The sequence below is a fragment of the Larus michahellis genome, chromosome 2 (assembly GCF_964199755.1).
Source record: "Larus michahellis chromosome 2, bLarMic1.1, whole genome shotgun sequence".
Taxonomy (NCBI): domain Eukaryota; kingdom Metazoa; phylum Chordata; class Aves; order Charadriiformes; family Laridae; genus Larus; species Larus michahellis.
The window spans coordinates 144,973,505-144,986,824 of record NC_133897.1 but is presented as its reverse complement, the minus strand read 5'-3'; the positions used below and the strand labels follow the sequence as shown (position 1 = coordinate 144,986,824).

At 36.9% G+C, this 13,320-nt stretch overlaps 1 protein-coding gene across 2 annotated transcripts in view; it reads right to left on the bottom strand.

Moving 5' to 3' along the window:
- The window catches only part of MTDH (metadherin), a 33,984-nt gene that overhangs the window by 10,660 nt on the left and 10,004 nt on the right, over positions 1-13,320 (bottom strand). For both annotated transcript variants that reach the window (XM_074577491.1, XM_074577492.1), the window contains exons 3-9: positions 11,803-11,884; positions 11,172-11,351; positions 9,620-9,688; positions 6,855-7,106; positions 4,551-4,637; positions 2,588-2,686; positions 125-249 (exon numbers count right to left, since the gene is read on the bottom strand). In XM_074577491.1, coding sequence (XP_074433592.1) covers positions 125-249; positions 2,588-2,686; positions 4,551-4,637; positions 6,855-7,106; positions 9,620-9,688; positions 11,172-11,351; positions 11,803-11,884 — 894 coding nt within the window. The remainder of the gene's footprint in view (positions 1-124; positions 250-2,587; positions 2,687-4,550; positions 4,638-6,854; positions 7,107-9,619; positions 9,689-11,171; positions 11,352-11,802; positions 11,885-13,320) is intronic.

The following is a 13,320-nucleotide window of genomic DNA, read 5'->3' as shown; positions in this document are numbered from 1 at the left end:
CACAATCATGCTACTCTTATCAGTGTAAGAGAGATGCAAGATTACCTTTACCCTTTAGTTACTTTAAGAAATGGCAATGGTAAGGGCAAAGTCTTGGGGCTAAGGAGAAAATATCACCTTTTACCTTCTGAATATCAGATATCTCTTCAGGTTGAGGAACAGAAGCAACTTTTTCTTCATCTACCCAGTTTCCCCACTCTTCTGCTGGTGCATTCCAATCGGAGCTGGGATCAGCTGAAGAAAGTCCATCTGCAAAGATTAAAAAGATTTTCAGGAATGTCTCCTTACTTTACAGGTGCTCTTTGACAGGTTAAAAATGAAGAAAAAAATATCTATGCATAAAACCCACTTCTTGATATCAAGATATAGATATTCATTACATTTTTTCAGAAGTACAGGAAAAATATTTTAATGATAGGTTGAAGACTTTTGTAAGCCGTGAGTAAGACTTGGTTATTTTACAGAGAAATTAGATTACAAACTATTCACAGCAGCAGCTAGCTAGATACAATTAAAGCATTCTGAGATACATTTTTCTAGACTATATGATCTGGGACAAATTTAAGAGTTGTTCTCTGTCTTAAACCTTCCTAGTTTGTGAAAAGAATTAAGATGAACTGTAACAGTGATCAATCTTACCTTAGTAAGAATCCTTTACAAGTCATATATCTGAAAGTGTAAATCTCACCGAGCCAAAAGTCATCTTGCAACACTGACATTTTTTAATAACCTTATTTTTTCTAAGACTCTAAGTCCCTACTCCATTTTGCTATCATTTTTTTATGATAGCACTTATTTATGCTGTCACACAAGGAATGACAGATTTAAAGTCTCAGTTATATAAAAATTAAAAATATACATAGGGAAGAACTAAGCCTTAGACTGTTTAGTAGAAAGTTACAGCAAGCCCATTTTAAAACAGAACACCTTGTAAAAGATCATCTTTCATTTCACATTTATATTAACATCACAAATGTTTCTCACCCTCAATATATGCCAAACTGAAGGAGAAGCGGCACACTTGGTCTGCCAACTACAGAGGGATTCAGCTTAAACATTTGCAAATTAAGTCAAAATGAAAAGCAGTAATAAATCCAATTAAATTTACTGGCAAACATTACGAAACCAGAAATACACTAAAAGACCTTAAGATTATTTGTAATACTTTTCCACCTCTTGCTTTCATATAAAAATATTACCTAATTACACTTAGTTTCGACACTAAAATTTACTGGTTTGAAAAAACAATTACTGCCCAACATAACACTTTACTGTTTATATACTACCCTCTCACTAGTTGCTTAAAGAAAAAAAAAATCAATTTTTTATAAGTAGTAAAAATTAGTAGTATTTGTAGATACAGTTTATTTCCTTGTCTTGAACCTGATAATGCAGTAAGGTGTATCTGTGTATCACATTGGCTTACACTTCCGTATTTCCCTACTTCTCTTAGTGTACACTTTAATTAATTGACATCTATGACTGAATTAGTCTATTAACAGAAGCTGTAGCCATAAACATTCATACATGCAGAAATGTGAATAAATTATGCTTTTGATAATATGTAAAACTGATTACTTTCAAATGATTAACTTAAGCGTGCTCCCCTTATCCTTAACCCAGATGAAAGACAAAAGATAAGTTTCAAAAGGATCTGATACCAGAGCAGCTGTGCCAAAACTGGTGGAATCAAGGACTGCATCACTCCATTCCACTTTTGCAGTCATTAAACAAGAAGTTGTTCTTAGAGAGAAGGTAACATGCAAAGCAGCTTTTCTGGTCAACTTTTTGATCAATTTTTCAGGTCAACGACGTAATGAGAGGCACTAAACTGTTTTTCTTGAACATTTTTATATCTGACTGAATAAAGCTATCAATTACAAGGCAGTTTTAAGGCTGAAAGTCTTCTTCACAGGTACAGTTTCGCTAGTAAATATTTAGGAATGGCTGTAACTTTATTATACTACAGCCCTGTTTAGGGAGAGACTGTGGCAAAAACTAAAAGAATATTTTAAAATTGGTAGAGAAGGGAAAGGGGCGAGTAAAAACCACTACAGTTCCCAAGTAATTTCAGTGATTTCTATCTATCCTGCATCTGGCTTTCTATACGTGTAAGAACTTCCTAACATTTGCTAAGTGAGAAAGTAAGTTACACTGAATACAAAAGTCTTATATCACATTAAGTTTTCAGTAAGGTACAACCATGGAAAAGCTCAAATACAGTCTAAATACATCTTTTGCAGACTGGCAGTAGATATTTCTCATAATTTGCAGTAAGACTGTTTTAATTGATTACCAAGGTTTTCTGGCAAAAGCCAGAACTACCTTAAAGTGTATGGGCTCTTTCACTTCTGAGTTTCAATATCCAGGTATTTTTCCTAAAAATTAACCATTTTCTACTATTATTCGTCAAAATACTTCTTCCCATTTTCTTCAAACCGTCAATTAGCCTTACAGAAGTGAAACATTCTAGGTTTTCATTCAGATGCTCGAAACTGGCTAGTACAAGTAGCTAATATAAGCAACTACACTTTAAAGTAACGGTAATTAATAAAATTTTGTTAATGAACATTTTAGAGGAACATACTTAACCCAGACCATTCGTCATCAACAGGGGGTTGAGCATGACTTAAATCCCACTGAAAATCAGAAGTACCAGCCTGAGAAACTGACTCACTGTTGGATCCTGAAAGGGAATAAATAAAATTGTACTTGTAAGTTAACAAGCTTTCTGAATTTTCTTGGTAAAGAAATTCCAATCAAAGTAGGAAAGGAAGACAGAAGGGCTCAAGGAAAAAAGCCTGATTCTAAGGACCGCACAGGACAGGAAAACTACAAGGCTCTTGAAAATGCGATATATTCAGAAAATAAGGGAACTGAAGAAGGAAGACAAAACTAAGTCAGGGGAAGAATATGGAAAAGAGATAAGAAGGGTGAGTAACAGCAGTCTATAAAGCCTACAGTAGTCTCCTCAAACTGAAAAATACAATGAGATATTATGGGTAGTAAAATTATTACCCTGTATCAGTAAGAACTCTTACAGGCAGAAGCTTAAAAGAAGAAAGTACTAGAAAGAAACCTCGTCAATTACATTCAGATATAGGAATTATTCATTACTAAGAATCCAATTCTCATTTCAAAACCATATAATAAAAAAATAAACCCAAAAAAACTTAATTGTGAGACTTAAAGAAATTAATATATTTCTTTATGATGAGACGTTACTTTTGAAATGAAGTTTAAATAGGACCATAGCTACCCGGGTGTCTCTATTTTATAAGCAACTCTGCAAAAGACACCTCAGATGACAGGAAACTTGACAGGAAAACACTCTAATTTTTTGCTAGCCAGTCACAAGTAAGAAGTAAGTATTTATTCACGTGGTCACTTTGCATTACAACATTGTTAGCTAATGTGCAAAGATGACAAATATACTTCACTGTCTTCACGCTTCTCTCTAAATTAAAGTTGGAACGGTGGTATTACAGATGGATCTCATATCAGTTAATAAAGTCGTCCTACTTTATTAACTACGTTTTCTTAAGTTTTCGCCTAGAGACTTAACTTGAATTCAAGTGGCTCCCTGGGAAATGTTATTTTATTAAAACACTCTGCACAATTAAGACTTTGTTGTTTCTTTTTCTTTAGACAAGGTTTCATTAAGTGAACTGTTCTTTGGAAAGTCTGATAAATTAGACCTTGGCATTTATAACTTCTTTGTTATCCTGGCTCAGATGTGCACAAAGAATGAAGTACTTGTGAGCCGTAGGACACCGAGCTTGAGTTCCACCGTTCAAAGACCACAAACTGCAGTACAAGTAAACACAGCCTAAGTGCATAAGCACTTGGCCAGCTACTTCCTAAAAGTAAAGAGACATGCCAAGCTCATTTGATAACTGCAGTAAGCAAGCAAGAGCAGAAACCCTGACATATGACCCCCTTATTGCATAATAAATCACTGTAGCACTTGTCAGTAGTTTAACACACAAGATTTGTTATGAAGCCAGGTTTGCACTCTATAGCAATTTCACTCTTCAAAAAAAGAAAACCCTGGAGCTCAGCTCTTCCACCCATCATACAGAAAAAAGACCCAAGACTTCAAATCCTGCCTATGGAGCATACTTTGAAAGTAGTGCTTCAGTTCCTTCAAGGGGAAAAACCCAGCCGTCGAATAACACATCTCCCGGATGATCAGGGTAAACAGACTTTCCTAGAAAGCCATCTTCAGATCTCCAACTTGAGCAACAGTGAGCAATTTCTCATGCCCGTTATTTAGACTCAACACACAAACTGGAAGGCTAACCAAGAAGTATCATCTTCTTATTGATCTAGCTTTTGATCATCAATTCAAAAGTTACTTTATTGCATAATTTCAGCATAACAAAAAAGCTTTCTAGGATTTCGTAAAATGTGTCTTCCACCTGTTTCCAGTTACTGGTACTATTTTCAAAGAATAGTGAGAAAGATACATCTTAATAACATTTGGCAAATCCTATTTCCACCTGGTGGAGCAGAAGAGAGTGGAAAAATCTTTTGAAGGGCATACATACCAGAAACTCCAGGAGTTAATCCAAATGAAGAGAAAGAAGCAGAATTCTGTTCAGAGGTATTAATCCTTGCATCCACATTCCAAGCAGCTGTGGGGAAGAGGGAAGAAAAAAAGAAAAAAAAAAAAGAGGAAAAAAAAAAGAAAAAGAGAACTTCACACTGCTGGCAATGTTGAAAAAGTTAGCTATTTAATTATGAATAGGGCCAGAAAAACAGCGGACATTCCAAACAGTTGACAATGTTAACATTTCACATAACTTCAGGGCATTATTTTGCTTATTATATCAGGCAATTAGTGCTGATACAGATGTGACTCTACAAACACTCAGCCTGAAACAAATTTCAAGCTTTCTAAGATCTTTTTCCCTCTAAAGCCCTTTGTATATATAAACTCACAAAGGAAAATAAAATTCTGTTTTGAGCTCCATACTATTCTTCTTCTTCACATTATTGCAATCACTTAAGTTATTAAAAAGCATTATTTATTAACTCTGTAGATGAAACCTTGCTTGGAGCAAATTGCATATATGTTAAAGAACAGACCTGAGTTCAGAACAGTTTTTGACAAGTAGGAGATACTGCTTAAAAATTAAGATATACTTGACTGTTAAGTCTAAGGTAGAAAATAAGCAGAAATAATCAGTGGCACTAATGTGTCAAAAGAAATATCTGGTTAGAAAGTGATTCTAAACAAAAATTACTAGTAGCTTTTATTTAGAATTACATTTATTTAACTGGAGGAGTGGGCACTCAAAACTGGACAAAGTAATCCAGATGTGGTCCAAGAAGTGGATAACCACTACCCCCAATTTACTGACTCCTGTTAATACAGCCCAGAATACTGTTGGTGTCCTTTTCTGCTGGAGCCTATGGCTGGCTTGTGTCCAGCTTGGTGTCCACCACGACCCCTTGTCCACAGAGCTGCTCTCCAGACAGTCAGTCCCCAGCCAGGGGTGCTTCCTACCCAGGTGCAGCACTTCACATTTGTCCTTGTTGAAATTCCTCGGGTTCCTGTTGGCCTGTTCCTCCACCTGGTTTAGGTCCCTCTGGATGGCCCCCTGATCCAGACTGTATCTACTGGTTCCCCCATCCCCACTCAAGTTTGGTGTAATCTGGGAATCTGATGTGAATGACCCTCTGTTGCCTCCTCCAGGTCATTTATAAAGGTGACAAATATGACAGTTTTAAATACAGAGCCCTGTGATATCCCCCTTGTTACCAACCTCCAGGAAGAGTATGACTCCCTAATTCCTACCTTTTAAGCCTGACCAGTTTTTCAGCCATCCTAACTTGGATACAATAACACTGTGAGAGACCATGTTGAAAGCATTGCAAAAGTCATCGTAAGAGATGTCCACTGCCTTCCCCTCACCCACAAAACTAGTAATTTTACCAGGTCAGCCTAGTCAGGCATGATGTATTCTCAGTAACAAAACCAACAAGCTGGTCACAGTCACTAACAACTACCTTATTAGAATATACAGCAGCATACAGCTAACTGAAATATGAAAAAAGCCCTTTGCCTCTACTTGGCAACAGTAAAGCTTCCAATAGTATAGCAGGTCCAGCCTCAGGAATCACATTTGGAGATACGTGAGACAAATTAAAGGGGTCTAGACTAAAGCAATGTTGCTCACTACAAAGGAACACTGCTTTCCAGAAGAGACTAGGATCACAGACTGAACAGTGGGAAGGACCAAATTACAGCATCTACTAATAAGCTGAAGATCGTTGCCTAGACAGAAATGAAGAATTCTCTTCTCCATTATTATTATGGACAGTACAAGTGATCAAGGCAGAAAATGGTAGCAGAGAAGACTACAAACAATTTCTAATGAGAAAAAACAGTGTAATACTAAATGTCACGAGAGCTGAACAATCTTCATGCCTGGAGCTGAAAAAAGTATCTGCCAAAACCAAACACAGTTGATTTCATTGTGTTGGATCAACAGAATAAGCTTATGACCTGGGTTTTGAGACATTCATTAAAAAAGAAGTTACACTTCAAAACAACTTAGTAATTACTTTCAGAATTTTAGGAAAGTGATATAAAAATTTGATTCCTTCACAGAAAAAAATTTATTTCAGATAAACTCCAGAACACGGTTGAACTGTAAACAGAGACTTAGATTTTAAGCCATCAGAACTTAGAGTAAACAGAAATGGCTTAGTTCACATTTCACTAGACCACTCAAATAGCTTTATGTTTATATATTGAAAAAAGTCTTGAAGAGATTCACTACTAAAAAATAAACTTATGTAAAAAAAATGCTTAAGTGAAGCAAGTTTTCTTTGGAATAGCTTACCAATAGGACTGAACAAAGAACGCTCTTTCCAGGGCCTGCCCACCAGGGTTACACCCCAGTCCTTTCCGTTTCCATTAGCATCTCCAGTGTCCTGGCCCCAAGCTGATGTCTCAGTCTTCCTCTTCCCAGCTGCAGTTGAGGGAACAGATGTCCATTTCTCCTCCCCTACACCAATCTGTGAGGAGATTTTTACTGACTTCTCATTCCAGCTTCCTCCATTTACTGTATGGCTTTCACTCAATGCTGGAGAAACTTAAACACAAGCATAATGAAAGCATTATATAAAATAAGAACTGAATGAAGAATTAAAATATTACTTACATGCATGTAGACTTAACAATAAAAAAAAGTACAAATTAATAGCAGCTTTGCTACACCAGTGTGATACAGAAGAGCTGCGCTCTGTCTCAGCTGATTTTCCAGTTCAGATGATATGCACCATCTGTCTACTAACTTGAAGAGTGAGGAAAAACCAGCACCAAACTGCACTCTCCTTCCTGCATCCCCTTCTTTATAGGGCTGATACCTTAGTGAACCAGTCCCTCTAGATTAAAAAAAGAAATAGGAGGGGGTGGGGGTGCTTCCAACACTGCCAGGTAATTTCTCTTACACAGTATGTTGATAATTTGTGGAAAGCTCAAAGCACTAAATGAAGAATAATTTCTGTTTCATTGCTGCATACAGCAGTTCTCTAGGCAGAGAGAATTAGAACGAGGTTCCCAAACACTACACAGTATTTGCAAAAAGCACAGCTATCATACTGACTATAGAGTCCATCAAAGTTAGAGGAAAAGAAAATCATGCTAACACGCCTAAAAGAATTTGTAAGCAATATATTTTATGGTACATTAAGGTAAAAGACTACAAGTCTATCTGCAACAGTCTACCCTGCTAGGGAATTACTAGTTGCAGCAAATTTAATGTATACTTTGAGGGGAGTCAATAGTACATTGGGACAAAAAGATCATTACAAAAATTCTAATTATTTTTAATTTATGCCCCCATAAAACATAAAGGCTAATGGTCACCTGGTACACCCAGCCTGACCTCCTATATATCACAAATCTTTCTTAAAGGGCTCTGTATATCAAATCCTCTCTTTATCTCTCTTTTTATATATGCAATGTAAACAACAGAAAAACTTCACATTTACAAACGATTAAGAAATATCTGCACATGCTGATGCATGAGTAAGTCGGTATCATATGCCAACAAAAACTACAGACTAAATACTTCATTCCTTAAATGAACTCATAGCTCAGGCAGCATGAACGGGCCATATTCAAGACAGCCTCACCACAAGGAATTGATTAGGTGAGATATGCCTAGATTTTGTCAGACAAAAAATTTCCAAATCTGTAAGGTCACTATTGCTGTACCTAAAAACACTGCCCTTTCTCTATACAACTCCACAGCACTAACATTGTTTGTGTCAGTCAATGTCCTTTAAGGGTAATATCACATCTTACAGGAAGGCAACAAGAAAATAGCAAAGAGACAGAAACCAAAGTGTAGCTGATAGAAAAACTCTTTTGCAACCTTGCAAAAAGACAGCTGAAGTCCTTAAGCAGGAGCTTGATTATTCTGTGTTTATCTCACTACTCTCCCATCACAAATATTTACCTTCTATATGACCAGTAAGATTTCACAGAATATTTAAGATTGGAAGGGATCTCTCAAAGTCACCTAGTTCCCCGTCTTCTGTTCAAACCACAGCTAACTTCAAAATTACACTGCTTTATTCAAGTTCTGGAAATCCTAATGGCTGGTAGTTCAAAGCATCTCTGGGCAATCTTATGAAGAGCTTTTTTCTTCACGGCCAGTCAGAATTTCCCTCACTGAAGCCTGATTATCAGCTCCTGTCCTTCCATAACACATCTCTGAAGAATACAGCTCCTTCCTTCTGTGCTATGGTCCAGGAAGTTTGCATGTGAAGCAGAGCTCTCCAAAAGCAGAAAAGTAGTTCACTTTCTGGATGTGGGTGCTTTTAACAACTCATTTGTTGACTTACTCAATTGCACTGAATAATTTTCATTAAAGCAACGACACTAATGTTGGCTATGAGTAAGAAACAACCATTTTGATTTCATTATGCCAAATTAATTTAAGTATTACTGTAGTAATATCTCTTATCAGAAAACCGCTAAGATTCACTAGTCAAACACAGTCTAAAAATAGCCAAATATTTAAACAATTATGTGTATGACACATATAACATCATGTATGTTTATTTATAAACATACATTTTGAAAGTAAGTAAATATAAATGTATTTAAAATATGCCTCTCAAAGGAGTATGTAAAGAAGTAACTCGTGTACACAATCTGAAACAAGTGCAAACTTTACAATAATCAGGCCTGCTATGTTTGAGCTCCTTGCAGGTATCTATATTAAGGTTTTTCTTAATGCAAATACTTAATTCACTAACACAAAAAAGTGACTAAGTTAGAAAAGCTAGCATAAAGAATTTTTAACTTGAGTTTGAGAATAAGATTTACTGTTCTGTAAGTAACAATTTGTATAATAGGTAATCTAGCTGAAAATTCTAGATACTGAATCCTTTTTCTACATATAACAGACGCCTATTAACCTATTAAAAAGTAACTACAGCTTAGAAGTATACATTTGCATAGCCATAAAAGCCAGCTGTGTAATAAAGTTCCAGATCAGTAACCGCACAAAAACCTGCACTGACAATTTGTGTTTTCACTTCTGTAAAACAGTTTTCTAGTTAATTAGGATGCGTAATAATGAAAGCCTTTTACCTTGTGGAATTGATGGCTCCCCCTTTGCAGGCTTAGAGCTGCTAACTTGCGCATTCAGAAGTGCATCACCTGATTAAGAAGTAAGAGGAAATGGAGCTAGAGTAAGTTTTTTCAGAAAGCAACACCTGTAAAAATCTTCTAAAAGAGTATCCATCACTGATATTTTCAGAAAAAAGCCATCAATACCTCAAAGTAAATCAACACATTACCAGAAAACTTCAGAATAAAATTAAAGTCCTCTATGTTTTATTATTTGTGTTTATTTTGCAGACAGAATGAACTCAAAACTATAATTCAAGAAACTGCAGATTTCAAAGAACTCTAGCAGGCTCCCCAAGAATGGCGAGCAGAAATCTAAAACAGAGGCTGTCATTTTCAAGCAAAGGGCAGCTCCAAATATTTCAGAAACATATAGCTATTTCTAACTTCCACCTTATCTTCAAAACACCAGATACAGCTGAATTCTTTTCAGATTAGTCTGGTACATGGTGATACATAAGAACATATGATGCACAAAGGACTCCGGCTAGAGTGGTTACAGTAGCTGTGGCTAGCCACAGAGTATGTAGGCTGTTGGAATTACCATTTTGTGAAGCTGTATGTGTGTAAATGGACAGGGCCGGGGGGGAAGAGGAAACAGTTGATCTAGTCCTCAAGGACAAGAACCATGCACCCAAGTCAAGACTCAAACAAGTGTCAATATAAACACTAGGCAAGGCATGCAAATTTCAATATATCGTTAGAGGGTACCAGACAGCTGCTAGGCTCGGTCTTTTTGCCACTTTGCTGGAGTTTCGTCTAATTAAAGCACCAAGTGTATCAGTAGATTAAAAGCATGTCAGAAAGCTAAACTGTTTGTGTCTTCAGATTCTTTCATCTTCTTAAACCATTTCTCAGTTGCAGCCAAATATGAATTCCTGTGCCTACACACAGTTTAAACCAACCCATGCAACTTTTTTCTTAAACAGTAGCAGCCATAGAAGCTAAAGCTTCCATTTCCTTATTGAATCCTTCATTATAATAATTGATCACTAAGTCTCAGGCAGATGTGCGCCACCATTATGAACCACTTTAGCACAGGTAGTACTAAATCAATGTTAGAAAAAATGTCTACATGTTAAGCAGGGAATGATGTGCAAAGAGAACTCATGGGCATAACCTTCCCACAGGGAAGCGTTCAAAAAGGTAAGAAGTTAGTGCTGCCTGCAGCAGTGCTGAAGGTGCCTTTGAAATTTCCAGAAACATAAAGGACAGAGTCAGCAAAGCACAAGTGAAGGAACAGGACATACGCCTGTGCAGCTGTGAAGCTACCACCATGGAGGCCAGCGTCTCAGCTACTTACTCCAGAACGTTCTCTTCTCAGCTTCCCCAAAATTGTGGCTCAAAAAACTGGGGAGTTTTGCACAATGAGTACCTTTACATAGCTTGGAATGATTTCCTTGTGAGTTACACCTCCAAACATACCTACCATACATCCCAAACAGTCACTATTTAAGCATTCAAGTAAAGTTATCTTTCTAGAACATGTTCACAGACCTATCGACTATCATACCTTTATTTTTTCTCAGACCAACCGGAAGCGATGGTGTAGGCATCAGTTGTTCAATGGATACAGTAACTGTATTCTCCACCCCTTGGAGATTTGATTCTCCTGAGCCACCATCAGTCAGCACCTTGTCTCGCTTACGCTGCTGTCGCTTCTCTCTGTTACTGATTTTAGTTTCCCAGGCTCCTAAAACATCCCCCAAATAAAAACATCACTAAATAAGTCAGAGAGCAAAAAGGAAAGAGTTTTAGCCTGTTTCATATCAGGTTGAAGTTTGAGTACAGGTTTAGTTCGGAAATCACAGACATGGCAGTCAACTTCAACATTAGTTTAAACACATGAACAACTGGCCAAAGTTAAGTTTTTCTGGACGCAATGCAGTAATACTTTGCTTCACAGAACAAAACGTGAACAACATGAGGGCCCTGCTATTAACAGCTTTTCTTATTCTTTGTTTAACTTAAAATCTGTTGAAGTTACTAAATACTGTTTCAAAGATCAGATTTCCGGATACAATATGCGACTGTGGAGTTATGACAAAATGAGTTTGTGTTTCCTTATGAAGCAAATACAAGTAAATCTTAAACAGCATTTAAGCTAATTGCATTTTTTGTGTGTGTGTGTTCATGTTCAGTACCTTCATCAACTTCCTTTCCATCTAGACGTGACATATCCTGAACCGTTTTAGCATCTCCCTTTGATTTCTTTTTTTTCTTTGACTAGAATAAAAATAAAACATTATCTTAATAATTACTTAGTGATCATTTGTCACAGCGATTTAGAATTCCTCCCCACCAAAATACAGGAGTACATTTAAAACAGATTTTCCTAAATAACTCTCTCTATGGACAGTCTCTTGAAAGGAATACTAACTAATACTAATTCCTAAATGTAAGTTAGGACTATTGAAGTAACTTATGCAGTACATAAATGGAAGGTGGGGGGAACAATTACTTATGCTACAGAGCACAAAGCCTGATGGAAGAAGCTATGCTGATGGCATCACAGTCACAGAGAAGCATGAACTGTCTGGCAGGCAGATCCCACTTTGGCAAAATCTGTTTTGTGCAGAAGCAGTTGTAAAGTTACACATGGAGAAATAAAGAATGCCAGCGATTCCTTTAAAAAAAGTGGGTAAGAGAACTGCAGCTTGGAAAACTACTTCAAAACAGGAACTGTGATTACAGTCCATACAACAGATACAGAGGGTTTTTCTTCCAAGGTTTCACCAGTTATGTCTTCCTGGCTACACGAGCAGAGGTAAACGAAGAGGAATGGAGACGACTACTTCTGCAAGCAGTTTTGGTGCAACAGGTAGCAATATGAAATGTTTAAAAGATAATATTGAGGAAAAAAAAGATGAAAAATGACCCAAGATATTGGGAGAGTGTGTAGCTCAAAGCCTTGGTGTTTCATCTTTTGATAAGCTAAAGTTATGGCAAATTGACTTGACTACCTTCTTAGAAAGAAAATACAGTACTGAAAAGCTTTTCAATCCAGTGAAGAAAGGTATAAGGACTACCTGATAAACCTGAATGAAAAATAAAAAAAAAAAGGGACTTTTTAAAGAAAGATGGTTATCCACTCAAATGCTATAAGGGGAACTATTCAGTGATTCACTGTCTCTGGAATATTTGAATAAGGATACTCTAAGAATGCTGGATGTCCTTCTGGAATATATGCTTCTGCCAGGGTAAGACCAGCAATTGCCAGCTTTACCCCCAAGTTCAAACTATATGCTTTTCTAGTCTTAGATGTGCAAGGAAAGTACAACATTCTCTCTGGAATTCAGAATAGGTAGCAGATAAATTACGACCACAGCTGCAGAAGATACTCTATGGGCCCACAATGGCATGCAGCTCATATGCCTTTGGGTTAGCATGCCCAAGAAGTACCATGTAGCTTCAACATGGGTACTGAAAGCAGTACAGCTTGTTAGTGCAGCACCAGAAATTAAAAAAATATGCAATGCTGTGCCAACACACCTCTGATACTTAAGGAGCTGACTTGAACAGTTAACTCATGGTTTACTGCACTAGGGGACCCACAACACAGATACACCCAAACTGAATTATCTCATTTATTTACCCAGTAGACTACCTTTACCCACACACCAGCTATGCAACTTTTGAAAAGTCTCCAAAAGAGAAGGCAC